The sequence below is a fragment of the Onychomys torridus genome, chromosome 18, assembly GCF_903995425.1.
Source record: "Onychomys torridus chromosome 18, mOncTor1.1, whole genome shotgun sequence".
NCBI classification, from domain to species: domain Eukaryota; kingdom Metazoa; phylum Chordata; class Mammalia; order Rodentia; family Cricetidae; genus Onychomys; species Onychomys torridus.
Window position 1 is genome coordinate 55,670,440 of NC_050460.1, and position 17,323 is coordinate 55,687,762.

The following is a 17,323-nucleotide window of genomic DNA, read 5'->3' on the forward strand; positions in this document are numbered from 1 at the left end:
GCTCCGTGTTTCGTGGGTCTTAATTTCTTTGCAAACTATACAAAGATGATTTCTCATTTTTTATTTGTTGTGAGCACTTTATGCATTTAGCACAGGAACTGTCATAATAGACTATTTGTATAACTGAATAAATACTTTGTGTGTTGAGTATAATACTGCTTGTTTGATTGTCCCCTTAAAAGCAGCTAATATCTCCCTCTCAGTTATGACAAGTTGCTATAGAGTCCATCCTGAGCATAGTGAGTCCTATCTGGTAGAGGTACCCTTGATTCTGCCCATGTTATCAGAACTCCAGCTGCAAGTTTTCCTGTGAGCACAGCTCCCATCCCATTCAGTGTGTGCTTTTCTCAGTTAATCTGATGGTAGTGAGCTTTATGAAAGTATGGTTTAGAGCCACTTCTCAATTTCTCCTTCCAGTATTTCCTTCCTCACCCTCATCAGATATTATTGTCTTGAAATCAGTGTCTCTGTATTTCTGTTGATGAATATCCCAGGACCTCTATCAGACTTGAAGTGTCTCCATGAACTGCTGATGGCAGCCTTCCCTTGGATAATTAAAAATTAAGAAAATGTACCTCATTCTCTCTCTCTCTCTCTCTCTCTCTCTCTCTCTCTCTCTCTCTCTCTCTCTCTCTCCTGTCCTTTAGAATATCTTGGCTTTGTTTCTCTCCCCAGTTAACTGAGGTGTGTATGTGAATTGGTGAATTGAGCCACATAGGAGTCATGTTTGTACTAAATAAGTACTTTTCCTTGTGTTTGTTTTTGGACCACCTCAGTTTTCCTAAAAAAAATAGTGTGATAGCAGCAATGACTGCATCTTTTAAAATCTGAACAACCTAGGGTAGTTCAGCATTCCTTCAGCCTACCCAATTCCACTGAGGGTCTGTACTGACATGTTGAGACCTGCTGTGTTACAACTAGTCTCATAACTAGAGACTTTGAATCTTCGAATCTGTCCTGGGCTGTGTCTTCTGTTAGAAATAAACTTAGTAAAGACAGTGGACTCTGAGATGTCCATTCACCACTTTATATACAAGAGAAAGGATGATGGTGCCTTGGGTAGAAGGAAAATTTTATGAGGGTACCACCATTTCATTATGTCCCCATCAGGCAGTAACGGTTGGAGTGTGGGGAGAGCTTTTAAAACATTTGTGAGGTTGGTAAGAAAAAGCTTCTAAGAGCTGGGGTAATTCCTTGCCTTCCACAGTACTTCAGGCACACCTGTGCTCAGCTGCTCTTAGATGTCAACAGGATCTAGGTACATGTGTGTGTCCCTGTTGTTTTGGGGGCTTCCCTTCTGTATTTCTAACATAAATACAAATGGGGATATAACAGATGATTTTTTTAATATTACACATGTATAAGAGTATCATATAATCTATTATTTATCTTTAGCAAAGATGAATGTCCGGAGCTCTAAACAGGGGACAGAGGAAGGCTAGGTACCTCCTGCTTCCAGAGCATCTGTCTCCATGGAGATATTCAGCTCGGTTGCCATAGCACCTAAATTCATGGGGTTGGGTCAGCCCTGAGAACAGAGTTTCTAGAATGGCAGTAATCCTCCCTCTCCCTTCTTGCAAGGGTGTGTATACATGGGCTAGGAATTCTACCTGCCCTTCCTGCCATCTTTGGTATCTTTCCAGAGTGGTGACATAATTGTTTGACCTATCTTAAATGAAGGATGACCTATTGTCTGATAACTATAAAGTTACTGAAGTGTCAGGTACTTAAGTGTGTACCTCTGTGAGCTCTGAGCACATGTTTTGAACCAGTGGGCATTAACAGATTTTTCAGCAGGATTTTCTTCTTTAATATAGAGAGGGAGATAAACATTGAAGTTTCCAACACTCAGAAAAGCAACAGTCTTGGTGCTTACAGAGAAGTTCCTAAAGCTATTAGAGAGGCAGTGGCTTTGCCTCACAAATATAACATTGCTCTGTATTGGGTATGGTTCTGTCTCCAAAATTCTTTCTTTCTGGGCCAATCCTCTGAGCAAAGAATCAATGAACAGATCAAGTGCCATAGGGATCCCTCCTGTCACCTCCACGCTCACTGCTTCTCAAGTAGATCTTAATCATGTCCATCAGCATCAATCAGGTCACCTGATGTTCTGTGACACTCAAGGTGGTAGATGCCAGAAACTGAAGTCTGATGTCCACCTCTTCTGTCCTCCTCAAGCACTGTAAATGAAGGGTGTGTTCCCAGTTCCCTCACAGCCCATTTGTAACACATTAAAACAGTGTTTGCTTTCCGAACCTCACTAATGAAGGCATTTCTTTATAGTTGATTTAGTCAAATATACTTCTATGTGGAAGGAAGAAGAAGAAAGAGTGTCCTGAATATACAGCCTACACATTGTTTCTAAAACTTTTATTAGAATTCTGAAATTTAGAAAACAAATTTATACCCCAAAACTACTTGTTTCATTAAACAATTAATGACAATAATATAGAAGTATCCCAGTCCCAGCCATTCTGAAGCAGCTTGATTATAAAGCAAATACTTTCCCTTTTGTGTTTTTTTTGAAAAGCAAGTATTTATAAAACAAATAAAAAGCAAAAATCTCATATATGTGATAGTTAGATATAGCCATAGGAATTAAATTCAATTGAAGAGGACTTTTAATGGCAATAACATGGCTACTAATGTTATTGTTTGTAATAAGTCTACAAAATTTTAATGAAAACTGTTAGTAATAACAATGGGGAAAGATTACAGATATTATTGGGTTATATTGATGGAGGAGTTGCTTTTCCAGTCTCAGGCCATGAAGAATCTGTGAGGTAAAACAAAAATACAAATGCTTTCTTTGAGAAAAAAATAATACATCATCCCATCAAAGTCTTAATCTGAAATGAGAAGACAAAGAAGGTTTCAGAGTAGGGTATCAGACATTTAACTATGAGGAGAAACAAGGGATATATTGCTTAGGCAATTTTAAAAAACAGGAACAGATGGCAAGCATAGGGAGCCACAGTCCACATGGAAAGATACACAGACCGTAGTAGGCAGAGACAGAAATCATCAAAAGGCAAAGGTTTCCAGTTGTGAAAGTTAAAAACCAGAAATAAAGATGTCCAACCGAAAACATGATTTATCATCCCTCAAACGTGTAGCAAACATCTGGATGTGTCAAAGACAAAACTCAAACTCCCATTTTACCCTCAGACTTAGCATGTTAGCAACTTCTAAATAGCTTCAGTAAGTCTCACTAATTGACTCTGGAGGTTGAGGTCTCATCTCCTGACAACATCCAAAAGCAGGAGAGGGAATTTGTTTTTACATCACTCTCTTTTTATTTAAGAGAGTTCTGCATTGCCCAGGATTGAATGGCATGTTAAAAAAAAAAAAAAAAAAAAAAAAAAAAGTTGAAAAAAAAATGGCATTACCGTGGCTGAATTGACTTAGTCAAGAATCATCCTACTTAGAGATATCACCTCCCCAGAAGCACAAAGATGTGGAATAGCTAAGCTGTGAATTCTGAGTCCAGGGATGAGGAAGTTTTAGGTGAAGCATCTGACAATGTGTGGAGTGTGTGTGTGTGTGTGTGTGTGTGTGTATGTGTGTGTGTGTGTGAATGTATTGTGTATGTATATGCATGTATGTGGATGTGTGTGTATAAGTTCATGTTTACTGAAAGCCTGTCTTTATAGCTATTGAATCACTGAAATGTAATAACCTTAGACTAACATACTAATATGTTTTTCAGCATAATTTGCAGTATTGGTAAGTCTTTCCTTGTCATTGCTGAATAGATACTTAGATTTGATCACTGCTATAGTGAATTATGACCACACTGATGCTGAGTGGAGGGGAGGGACTTCCTCTTGCCTTCCTAACCCCCTGCTATTTCTCCTAATCATCCTCATCCTTTTTCTCTTCTTCCTTTCTTTGGAACATTCTATCGTCGATCCAAGCCAAATAATACTTCCCTTGCTCACGGGTGACCTTCTCTGAAGAATCTATTTATATTCTGCACTAACTGGCTATTAACAAGCCAAACAGACAATTTCATTCAAGCTCAGCTTGGGGAATTGATTGGGTGAAGAGGTGAAGAGAAATTTATAGTAGTATGGCTGACTGGAGCAGGTGCATCTCTAAAAACTTCCCCAAACCAGCATGGATGAGGACTCAGGAAAGCCACACAACTGGAGCCTAGTTCCTGACCTGCAGGAGCTATACCATGATGAGTCTTCTTTCCAACTAGGTATTTGCTGCTGAGGCAGGCTCTGGGCAGGCAGGTTAGTCTCCTGGGTTTCCTGAGCCCTGATATGCTGACTCTTCCTGCAGAAGCTGGTTTTGTTAACCTGTATGGAAGAAACTGCTCAACACAGAGTCACAAATCAAGCACTCGAGAATCATTAGCAGGGGCAGAAATAGAGGGAACTGATACAGTTCCTGAGGAAATCATCAATCCTTCTCCACAGTGGCAACTAGAGCCACAGAAGCCTTCTAAGGCTAAGGTCCTAGGCTGTGAAGTTCTCCCCTCCTGTGGGGGCTGCCATACAGAGCAAGGATTCGGAACATTCCCAGTGTTTGTGCTTCTCCCTGAATGCTTTTGCTGGGAGAGGCTCAGTGCATAGCCAGATGTTGCAAAGTCTAACATATTAAGCCACATCCAAGATTATTCTATTGCAGTTGTTTTATAATTATGGGTTTTTTTTTTTGTTGTTGTTGTTTTGGTTTTTTTGTTTTGTTTTGTTTTGTTTTTTTTCTTATTTGTTATGTGTGTGTATGTGAGTCAGAAGACAATTTCAGGGACTCTATTACAGGCATCAAAGTCAGGTCCCTGAGGCTTAACTTGGCAGCAGGAGCCCTTAACCTTTGAGTCATCTTCTTGGTCTTTTTCTTTAAACCCTTTTTTTTTGTTACATTGTTTGTGTGTGTGTGTGTGTGTGTGTGTGTGTGTGTGTGTGTGTGTGTGTGTGTGTGTGTGTATGTGTAGGAAATCAGTTCCCTTCTTCCATCATGTGAACCATGTGAGTACAGGTGACCCATCTCTGGTCTCCAGGTGTGGCTACAAGCATTTACCTACTGAGGCATCTCACTGGCTCCCATATTAGTTTGTAATAATATACCCTTTTTATAAGTGAAAAATACTTCAAATACAAAGTAAATACTAGTGTTGAAAAGTGAAATTCAGTAGAAATTATAAATTGAAAACATTTGAACTCTTTTGTGCAAAACCAAATGGCAAAAATAATATGGTATTAAGGTAAGTTCTTTCTTTTGTATTCATAGATTTGGGTAAGAGCCAATCTAGATCTATGGATGAATGTATCTAATAATACATGAAAAACTGTGAAAAGTCATCATATCCAAAGGACTCTGAGGGAACTCAGTGATAACCATCAATCACTTTGGTAAATAAGAGCCACAAGTCTGAAGTTAACATTCATGCTTTATTCTCAAACGACAAATCTGCTAGTTGGAGAGGACTGAACCACAAGATCAAGCTACACAGTTCATGTGTACAACCGGTCTGAAGTTTGTACATTTAACCTTTGCAGACATCCAACGACACCTTTGAAATCCCACTCATGCTGACGGGAAATGTGGTGCTGAGGAAACGACTCAACTATGAGGATAAGACTCGCTACTACGTCATCATCCAGGCTAACGTGAGTGCTTCGCTTCCCTTGTTCTGGAGCTTCTAAAGCAAAGTGTGCCTCTGAACAGGGGTGGTGATTTCCTGAGGTTGGAGTGTACGTAAGTCCTCAACAGGGCATTCTTGCCCTTGGTGGATATGTTCTTATAGATGAAGGAAAGGGGGGTTCATCTAAGTCTGATGTGCTAACCACAGTACAAAAGCTGGTCTCTGCTCAGACCGAGGTATTTCTCAAGTACCATATACAAAATAGTTACAGTGGTGTCACCTTGAAGCATATGGAATTCTGAATTCCACCTCAGAAGTTTATGATTAAAATCTGAGGGTAGGACTGAGAGGCTAGATTAGTGATTAAGAGAGTTTGGAACTCAGCAGCTGTCAGGAAGCTCACAAACTTCTGCTCTTTGGCTACCACCAATAGCAACAACCACACACCAGAGGATGGCTGCAAAGTACCTTCATTTCATGGGTATGTAAAGTCACTTCTGCAACCTCAGTGGCTTCTTTTTCCTGTCTAATTGTGCAGTGTGCATTAATTTAAACCCCACTGATTTTGCCTTGATAGCTTCTAGGGAGTTTTGAGGTAAAATAGTATTATAGGTTAATGGCTCAAAGAAGAATATATTTATAGATATCCAGACAAATGGAACTACAATACAATATGTTTCCATCTATTGGTATGAATGAAGCTTAAGAGCCTGTCCTTGGTGCATGCGCTGACTTTTTGGAGCCTAGAGCCTATGCTGGGACACTTTGCTCAGCCTTGGTATAGGGAGGAGGGGACTGGACCTGCTTTGGCTAAGTCTGCCAAGCTGGGCTGACTCCCCAGGGGAGACCTTTCCTTGGAGGAGGTGGGAATGTGGCGTGTATTGGGGGAAGGGTTTGGGGGCAGGAGGAGGGAGGTCGGGGGAATCTGTGGCTGATATGTGAAATTAAGTTAATTATAAAAATATTTTTAAAAAGAACAACATATAACTGTGTCAAATGAACAAAAACCACCTTTAAGAAAAATTAAAGACCCATGTCTAAAATACTTTAAACTAAGGCAATGCTACTGCTGTTTGTATTCTTAGATTAATTCCTGGGCTTGATTTTAAAATCTTTATTAGAGCTGCTCCATCCTTGCCTGGTGAGAAGCAACCACAGGCCCCACTGTGGTTGCAGGGAATTGATTGTGGCCAAGTGCTCAGAGTCAATCGAGCTATGCTACACTTTCTCCTAAGCAAACACCTGATAGTGAAGGCGTGGTATTTAATGTATGTGTTTTTAATGGGTCTCCTAGGTGTTCCCAGCCATTTGCTGAGTTACTTTATAGAGGATGTTTAAATGCTAGACACGTAACCAAAGAACCTGTGAAATGGCTGCAAAAATAAAATAAGCATTTCTGCTTCAAATTTATTTAAATAAAGTTCATGTAATTTCATGATATTTGCTAGAATCTTCATCTCTCCTGGCTCCATACTGCTAAAGAGAATGTAGGTACTAAGTGATAAAAGAGGTAGCGTTTTCACGAGTTCAATTAAAGAAGTCCAAGGAATGAAAATAGTTCACAAGTACTTTCATTGGGAATGGAGGAGGTAAAGTACCACAGATTGTCTAATGCCCAGCATGTTACATTCATTAAAATTACAGCTTGAAAATTTGAAGCTATGGCTTCTAAATGGAGCAGGTGTGATAATGGGCTATCCCTGAGCTACTTGTCTGAGGTAATTTTGCTTGAGACTATACCAGGCACATACCTTGTTTTGGGAAAACAAAGGTATCATCTTGTTGATCATGTGGTTGTTTCATCATGTTGTTTTGTAATAACTTCATTCGGAAACTGAATTGCCTAGGACTTGCGAGGAACTGTGCTACCGTGGGATTCTGCAAGTTTGTGCAGAATGAGAGTATTACAACCCAGAGTGAGGTGCTGATGACATGGGAGCCAGTCTGTGTGATTGCCCATAAGTGTGGACAGGAAGTCTAGTCACACCAATCCCGCCACCGCGGTCTGTAGTTACAATGAGCTTTTGTTGTTATTCATTTTGGTTCTCCCTGAGTTTTTGTTGGGGTCACAGGGCATGGAATCTTGGTAGCTGTGTGGAAAGAGGAGGGTAATGAGAATGTAAAGGCTGGGGAAATTCAGCTTTCCAAACTGCATCAGGGTTCCAGAGGATGTGTGGACCTGTTCCCCAGACTGGGGTTTGGAGATATGAGTACACTCCTTCTCTAAGGCACAGCCATTCCTCACAATTCTTTATCTTGTCCATGGGTGTTTTTTCACCTTCAATCTGGTCTTTGTTAGTTCATGATATGATTTTTGCCTTTGATGTATAATTATGTGTTGAAATACTTGCCCATTTTTTTAAAATTTCCTACATGTTCGCTAATGAGAAATAATAAAACCTACAATTAGCTAAACCTAAAGGTTTTTGGATGATTCATTTTTAAGGAAAATAATAAAAGCTTTTGATTTGAAAAGGAGAAGCAAACTGATCATGCTTTAGGGTAATTTATGTCAGTTTCAGGGTGGGAATGCAGAAAGCAAATAGTTTTGCCTCTGGTCCTTTGTTAGCAGTCAGAAAGGTCCTTGGTTTTGTCAGCAGCTCTGTCAGGGTCCAAAGATAGAAATGCTACTGTCAGGATCAAAAGGTAGAAATGCTGTAAGAGGGGTCTGATTTATGCCATACCTTCCCCTAAATCAACACCTCTGACCTGAAGCTACATGTGAAGACATGATAGAAACTGACAGCCACTGGGATACCTCATGGATGGTCATACTGAATGAACCAGGTCACCTGCTTCCCTGTTCCATACTTCACCCCGGTTTCTGCCTCAAGTCCCATGAAACTCTTCAAACAACTCAGTGGTTTCCCATGTCTGGGTACCCACTTCTACTGAAAGGGGATCAGTTAGTTGTCTTTCTCTTAAGCTCTTGCCGATAAGTCTATAGTAAACTTTTCTTTTGAGACTCACTCATCCTTGGTCTCTGCATTTCATTCTTTGAATTCATGAGACAAGAACCCAGAGAATGTAGGCCTACAGGCCTATGGTGGATTTGGTAGTGGATGGTTTTCCTGTCTCCTACTCCTCTGAGCTACAGCCCAACGCATGTCAGGTACACCCTATCACTCCCCAGGGCATCCTGCTTTTCTGAGTCATGTTAATGTTATCAAATACATGTAGATGTAACGGTCTCGTCAAATAAGAAACACAGAGCCAGTTGCAGAGTTAAAAACCAAGAGGTCAGAGCAATAGCTGAGAGCCTTACCCGTCACTGCTTCTGCTGTCTTTCCTCTCTGCAAGAGACCTACTTCTGTGTGTCCTGTCTTTTATATAGACTTTCTGTGCTGCTTTCTCGTTGGTTGTAAACCCAACCACATGACCTCCTCGTCACTGCCTGTCCATACAGACCTCCAGGCCTTCTATGGTTGGTATTGAGATTAAAGGCCATGTGTCTGCCATGCTGGCTGTGCCCTTGAACACACAGAGATCTACCTTGCTCTGCCTCCCAAGTGCTGGGATTAAAGGCGTGCACCACCACCTCCCAGCTTCTGCTCTGGCTTGCTCTGACCTCGAGGCAACTTCATTAACATACAAATAAAATCACATTTCAGTACAAATAAAATACCACTATAAATACATAGTATTAGGAAATAGATATGATATAGAAAATAACAATACAAGTTGAGGAAATATAAATTAATCAGTTATGTTAGCCATCTTGGCTTCAATAACAAACACCACAGAATGGATACCTTGTACAATAGAAATTTATTTTATTAGTAGTTTGGAGTCTAAAACTCTAGATCAAAATTGGCCAGGGCTTGTTTCAGGGGTAGGGAAAGCTCTTTCCTTATTAAAGATGGCTGTTTTCTTGTTCTGTGTTCACATTGCCTTCCCTTTGTCTTCATGTGGACTAGGAGAACTCTAGTTCCTATTTGTGTGAGCTCTCTGCTCCCACAGGGCCAGAGTCCATCCTGTGACAGCAGTTATCCTTGAGCAGCATCACTGTGATGAGAACTGTCTCATGCCAATTTGGATGACACATGATTCAGGTTGTAGAGTAGTCGTTAAACTCGGAAAATGCTTTAAAGTGCTATTTCTGTCGATAGTAATTATAGTCCTCTATGTTAATGAAATATCCCAATTTAAAATAATATGAGAAGACACCTTATTTTTAAGGAGGAAAAGAGAAATTGAAAGTGTAAATTAGGGCATATAATGTAAGAGGTTTTCTTCTCAGCTCCTGTGTTGCATCCTCTCCTTTCAGTGAGTGAAACACACCTACTGACATTAGACAAAATGTATGCAGAGAGTTTCCTTTCTTTCTATCACTCACAGTGGACAGTGCTGTTTTCCCTGTTACTTGTGCCACACTGCCAGCTGGCCAGATACTGATGTGGGAACAGAGCACTCAGAAGTGGCTCTGCAGGATAGCTCCCAAGGGTGGAGATGCCACCACCACCATCCTCAGTGCATACCTCAGGGGGAACAGATTCATCTAAAATTTCTTCCTTGTGTGCCCTCAACAAACATTCTTTAGATAAACTGTAGCTTTCTCATGAAGTCTTTTTCCCATTCCTTATGTGAGAAAGATACCTGGCAAATGCAGTGTTTACTATGTAGCGAAAACTGTAGTCTTATTCATACACACAACCTTGACATACTGTGACGAAAGAGTGACTTTACCTCTGCAGTCTTCCTTCCCAAATCCCATAACTTACATTTAAAGACATTGTGCAAAATATATGACCTTAGTACTGAACACTGCCAAGATCAACAAAAACCTGAGAACTTGTCAAGAGACATTATGACTAAATGTAGAGTGTTCTTGTGGATGTATTAACAAAAAAAAAAAAAAAAACATTAAGTAGCCACTGGGGAAAATAAATAAACTTGGATATTGGTTAGTAGCAATGAATTTTCAAAGTAAAATTAAATAGGTTCAGGATGGTCTATTAAAGGATATTGTTAAAGCAAAAAAGAAAAAAGTCCATATCACAAGAACTAGAGGGTGGTTGGCACGTGTGTCGGGGGTTAAGGCAGGAAGTTGGAAAGCATATACTTATTAATGGTCCTTTTCATGGGGAAAATAAACTCTTTTATGCATATGACAATAAGAAATTTTAGAATTCGGACCAAGTCTTTTAGAATGTTCTATTCCTATCTTCCCATGGATAATGAGTAGAAAACTCAAATTCCTTAAGCATAATATTACAAGGGAATGGTTTCTGGACCATTGTAAGGGAGCAAGCTTAGGCTAGAGAGATGTAGGAAAGACTTACACCCCACAGGAGCAGAGAAGGAACTGATATTGCAAGGCTCCTGGAGTAAGTGTTCTAGGAAGAGGAAGGATCGGCCTTTGTTTTAGGCCATCTGGATTTTACAAGGTTCTAGTAGATCAGAGGTCTAAAGGCAGAGACACATGCCCATGCACTTCAGGCTTGCTGAGCAAACTGAAAACCACTCAAGATGCTTCTTTATGGCCAAGTTTTTATATTAATGTAACAAGTTAGTAAAACAAAGATGCTGACTTGGGATACATGGGCACTCTGAGTTATTCCCAGTGATGTACAAAGCACGGCTCTTGTAACAAAGAAACAGGAAATAAAATAATTTATTCTGAACTAAATATGAAAGGCAGATTGTGACCTGGAAGCAGCCATTCAGGCTTCTCGGGTGACATAATCCACTGTAGGAAGGTCACATAGACTTTTATGGTCACAACAGAATGACATAAATCAAGGCATTTACCTAACTTATCAGTGGGGAGATCCAGGGAGTAGTAGGATGTAGTCAAGTGCAGGATCTCTGCTATAGGCCTCAGATTGTGTCTGATACCATTTTAGCTTTGGGCAGAGCAAATACCAGTATAGATGGTGGAAGCAAGTAATCTATTGTTAATCTATTCCAAAAGTTTTATGTCATAGTAACAAAGATTTTAGGTCAGAATCAGACATTGATACGTTAGTTTTAAGAAGACTAATGAAGCAAAGCATGGTGGTGCACATCTTTTATCCCAGTACTCCAGAGGCAAGTGGATCTCTGTGAGCTCAAGGCCATTCTGGTCTACAAATCGAATTCCAGGGCATCCAGGGCTGCTACAGAGAGAACCCTGCCTCAAAATACAAACAAAAAGAAGGAGGTGGGGAGGAGGGAGGGAGAAGAAGAGGAGGAGGAGGAGGAGGAGGAGGAGGAGGAGGAAGGGGAAGAAGAGAAGAATAAGAAGACGGAAAAGAAGAGGGAAGAGGAAGAGAAAGAAGGAAGAGGAGGAAGAGGAGAAGAAGGAGGAGGAGGAGAAGGAGAAGGAGGAGGAGGAGGAGAAGGAGGAGGAGGAGGAGGAGGAGAAGGAGGAGGAGGAGGAGGAGGAGAAGAAGAAGAAGAAGAAGAAGAAGAAGAAGAAGAAGAAGAAGAAGAAGAAGAAGAAGAAGAAAGAAGAAGAAGACTAAAAATATCTTAAAATAATTTAGACTTTTGGTCTTTTGTATACAAATGCCATCCCTCCACAATCACAAAAATTATAGTCAGTAAATTGTCTGAAATATTTTCAATTAAAGTGGCATATTCTGGAAAATCCATGTCCTACCAATTTAAAAAGCTAAGTTAAGTTTAAATCTGCTTCAAATATTTAAAGATGTATTGAAAACATTACTGACAATCACAACTCTTGGCCCTATGGGTGCGTACTGCTTTATTTCTCCTGGTTCATATCTGACAGTGAGTTTTTACATTCATTGTTGGATTGTAGGCTTCCACAGTAGAGTCCTTATTCAACCTTAGGCTTCTTTCTACACACTGACTCAATGAAGCTAACTCCCAAGTAGACAGGAAACCCCTAACAAAATTATGTCATTTTCTTTCTAATACAATGATAAGTTCTAAACTGTCACATTAGTGGTGCTGATATATAATGCAAGAAATCCACAGGAGTCTGCTTCAGGAGTACTAGGGAAATTTATTAGGAAAAATTGAGGAAATACACTCACAAATACAGAACTGAGTAGACAGCTGAAGTCATCCTCTTATCTGGCCAAGAGCAAATCCACCTTGCAGTTCGAACACATCGGGAAACAGGAAACAGGAAGAAGGGGCCTTCTGACCTCTCTCCCTTTCCTTTTAAGAGGTCACAACAGCAAGAAGCACCTCCTTCAGGCTTTATAGCCCAAGGTCATGGGCAGAACAAATACCTCTGTAGATGTACTTTTAAGAAACTTGGTTTTCATACAACTGTTCACCTTCCACTTCCCCACATCAAACTTGGTTTAAATAGGTCACTGATCATTCATTTAAAGAGAAGTAAATTGTACCTGATAGTTACATTTTTTAGTTGCTTACTTGTTCATTTGTTTGTTTTACACCCATCAGGACCGTGCACAAAATCTGAATGAGAGGCGAACAACCACTACCACCCTCACGGTGGACATTCTAGATGGAGATGACCTGGGACCAATGTTTCTGCCCTGTGTTCTTGTGCCAAACACCCGTGACTGTCGTCCACTCACCTACCAAGCTGCCATTCCAGAACTGAGGACTCCGGTAAGTACACTCTGATCTTTTCTCCTCCATTTGTATCTTTAAACTCCATGGGATTCTGTCAAAATGATTTGCAGACAGTTTGGTTAACAATACCAAAATTTACTAGCGAAGAACTGAAGTGATGGGTTTATATAACACTCTTTTCATATACTATGTAGATAGCATCACAATGTGTAATTTCACCCTTTACAAAGTGAAAAGAAATCTCAAGGAGCCACAAACTCTCTGACACTGGTTTTTAAATGAGTTTTCACCAGTAAATTAGAACAGTGTCCAGTTGCTAGCACGTTCAGAAATGTTGGAGATACTGCTGAGCTATCTGGAAGTAGGTGCTAACAGATCCTGAATATACATGTTCACCCCTCAAAGATACATTTTAAAAAGCAGGAAAGCTAGCTGGGTGGTGGTGGAGCATGCCTTTAATCCCAGCACTCAGGAGGCAGAGCCAGGCGGATCTCTGTGAGTTTGAGGCCAGCCTGGTCTACAGAGTGAGATCCAGGAAAGGTGCAAAGCTACATAGAGAAACCCTGTCTCAAAAAAAAAAAAAAAAAGAAAAAGAAAAAGAAAAAAAAGCAGGAAAGCAAAACATGAATAAATATTTTCTACACTCAATTCTGAGTTTTAAAACGTGCCAGCAGAGTTATACATTCCTGGCATTTGAAAGTCATGCTCTGGACCATCCTGAGTGCCTCATACACATACCCAAGAGTCAAGAATTTAAGGCAGGCATGTTCCTGAAAGTGACATTAAAAACTCTGAAGGACAAGGACTTCATGCTCTTTCTCATGTGCAAAACCTACAAGGATGGGTGGGTGGATAGATGGATGAATGGATGGGCAAGTAAGTTGACAGATGATTGATTAATTGTTAGATGGATCTATGGATGTGTAATAGGTGATATGATGACATATCAAAGTAGAAGAATGACTGTTGAGAAGAGGAAAGAGTCCAGCAGGAAATGTGATGGGTCAGAAAAAGAAAACTGGGAGTGAGTATGATCAAAGTTCATGATATGCATCCATGAAAATGTCAGAAAGAAGCCCACCATATAGCAAATATAAATTAATAAAAACTAAGAAAATAATAACTAATTGTAATATAAAAAGGCATCTAGCTAAGGTCAAAATAGATTTTTTTCTCTTAAATGTGTGTGTATGTGTCCATGTGCATGCATTCGTGCGTGCCCATGCATGTACAAGTGTTGTTTCATGGAACTTGGATTCCCTTGACTCATCTCCCTGAACTTGCTCTGTTATTTGTCCAGCTCTCTGGGTTCCCAACATAATTTCCAATATTATAATTTGTGAGAAGCTCTTTGAAGTTTTTTTCAATATATATGAAAACAATAGTTTGGGGTTTGTTGTTCTTTTATGAGAATTTAGCTAATACAGCAGAAATATTTTCTCTTAAATCTGTAATAATTTGCTGAGATTTTATTCAATTCAAAGTGTTTCTATCCAGTGTTACATCTGGAGATGTTGTTCATTTGTACGTCTTAAATGTGTGAGAGCTCAGTCTAAAATACAAATGACCACTGATATACTCATTGACCTGCATGAACAACAAACACATGAAGCATTAATATTGTGATGCTTATTATATGAAGAGGTTTAATATATGTGATGCTTATTATATGATGCTAATTATATTGTTACTATATACACTAATTTTGAGATCAGGTTCATTGACCTGGTTGATGGTCATAGACAATGGCAAAATTTTACTAATTTTGTAGGGCAAAAGGCTAATCAGCCTTGTGTAAATAAAGTTAGTGTGTTTTTCAATGGGCTAATCTTTTCCTTTGCTCTGAATTTACTATTATAATGCAAGGAGAGAACTGATATCTTGTTAAGAAATCTCTGATTCATTAACCCCCTTGAAAGACAATTTAAACAGAAACATCAGGGATTCTGGGCATGGCAGATGCTTTCTGGTATAAAAGGAGATATTCAAGCAAATAAGATAAACACATGAGAAGATATCCTTTAAGTAGCTCTTAAAATTATGCTTTATGAATTAATGCTACATAAAAATTCAAGGATAATCAATCATTATACTTCATATTTTAATTTCAATTTTTATTTTCTGTGCATGCATGAGTGCCTGCACATATGTGCCTGGTGCTTGTAGCAGTCAAAAGAGGGCCCTGGATCTCCTGAACCTGGAGTTATAGGTAGTTGTGAGCCAAAGATAAGGGTTCTGGGAACTGAAGGCAGGTCCTCTACAAGAGTAATAACCTCTGCTTCATCTCTCCAGCCTCAAACTTCATCATTGTGAGAGATCAATTCATTCCTTAATGCTCTGAGAAACAAAGAAAAGTTTATTTTTTTACATCCATAATGATGTAAGTTGATAGTTACTCATTGGAGATGATTTGTATTGCCATCCAGGAAAATAAATATGCAATGTGTTTACTTCTGGATTCAGTGCCTTCAAACTATAATCATTTAAACTTTCCATAAAGCTATGATTTTATTTTATGAGGTTTGAAGAAGCGTCTCAATATTTCTGCCTGTGGCACTGGAACCATGTTTGGGATGGCTAACTCGGGTTGCTAGCAGGTTAATTCTGCTGGAGCTTGCCCAAGGCAAGACAGTGAGCTGAAAAATAGGCTTATTAGAGAAGTGGTCATAAACGTCTGTGAAGTAGCTCCGACGTTTGCAGTGTCGTTTCTGCCAGAGTGAAACCTCTGCTGGCTTTAGCTGTAGACAAATGTTGCTGGGGGAGTGCCCAAATTCTGCTCTAAGAAGACCATATGAGAAGGGAAATTTTAGGGGTCCATGTGTTCTTCCACATCGTTATTCGAATCCATTCTAAATCACAGGTCAAAACTGGAGTTCATTTTTAAATTTCACATTCAAATTGCTTTGTGTATGTCTGTCTTTTCACTACCCCTGCTCCCCTTGCATCCTTAAATCTTTATTTTTCCTTATATATCCTGGCAAAATTTTGGGAAATTTCAGTAAATAAAATCTTGACATTCTGAGTGAGGAAAATCACCATTGGTGTCAGCCGAACCGCACGTGTTGACTCTAATTACATACTGTCTGACTCTCAAACTAATTCCTTGGATTCCCAAAGTCATTTCAGTACTCCCCCATGTGTTGTTGGGAAATTTTCTGAGAATTATCTCAGTGATATTCTGAATTCTACTACAATACACACAGAATTTATCAGCTTTAAAAAAAAAAAAACTTTTTAGAAGGTGGTCTAGTGTACTCTAACTTAGCATGTTTAACTTAGGAACTGGTATATATATATATGAGAGAGAGGAGAGAATCAAAGTCTATGCTTCCTATTAAATTTTAAGTGGGTATATATTTAGAGATAAACATGTTTATAAATGCAGATCATGTTTTCTACTACAGAAAACTGTCTTCAACAGAAATTAATGTCTTTATGGACACTAACATTAGTGTTGTTTAGTATTGACTATATTACTATGTATATATGGTATCATACAGATCCTAAAGTCATTGGTATTCCAATACCAGTTATTTATTAGTAATTTTATAAATGTCTACTGAGCCCTAATATATGTGAGACTCTGTGCTAATTACTTAACCTGGCCAAATAAGATGAGGAAGATCTTGACAAAATATTATTTTATAAATTTACTCTTAATTTATCACCTTTTTAAAGCTATTATTTTGCCCATAAAGTTTGTCTTTTATTAACATTGAAAAAATCTCTACAACTGAGAATTTAGAATTCATTACTCATTACTTGAATCCATTCTGTAACATAACTGGTCAAGCTGCAGTTGGCTTTTACATTTCACATCCAAATTTCTGTGTTTTTTTTTAATTTGTGTCTCCATTCTTTGGTATTCTAAATGAAGCATGGTCTAAGATACAATAAAGTTTAACTCATTTGTTCAAAACCAAGCAGTAGTATATATGTGATTTTTAGTTTCTTGACAGTGGGTTTGTTTTTTGTTTTTTGTTTTGTTTTGTTTTGTTTTGTTTTGTTTTGAGTAATTTATCCCTGAATAGGTACTCTGACTCGCTGACATAGTATTTGCATTCTTGTATATGCTGTCTTTGACTATTGTTCCAATGCTTTTCAGTGTGCTAGAATTAGCTACCTACCAGGTAAGGAAAATTTTTCCTCCCCTGCATAAAGCCCTCAACAGATCCTCATAACATCCAGCTGCATATGTCCCCATGAAAGTCTTTGTCAAAGAGCTCTGAT

The 17,323-nt window shown here is 39.1% G+C and overlaps 1 protein-coding gene across 17 annotated transcripts in view; it reads left to right on the plus strand.

The window, feature by feature from the left end:
- Pcdh15 (protocadherin related 15) overlaps positions 1 to 17,323 on the plus strand; it is a 1,427,876-nt gene that overhangs the window by 1,038,727 nt on the left and 371,826 nt on the right. For all 17 annotated transcript variants that reach the window (XM_036167862.1, XM_036167881.1, XM_036167872.1 and 14 more), the window contains 2 exons: positions 5,511 to 5,621; positions 12,959 to 13,129. In XM_036167862.1, the coding sequence (XP_036023755.1) occupies positions 5,511 to 5,621; positions 12,959 to 13,129 (282 nt within the window). The remainder of the gene's footprint in view (positions 1 to 5,510; positions 5,622 to 12,958; positions 13,130 to 17,323) is intronic.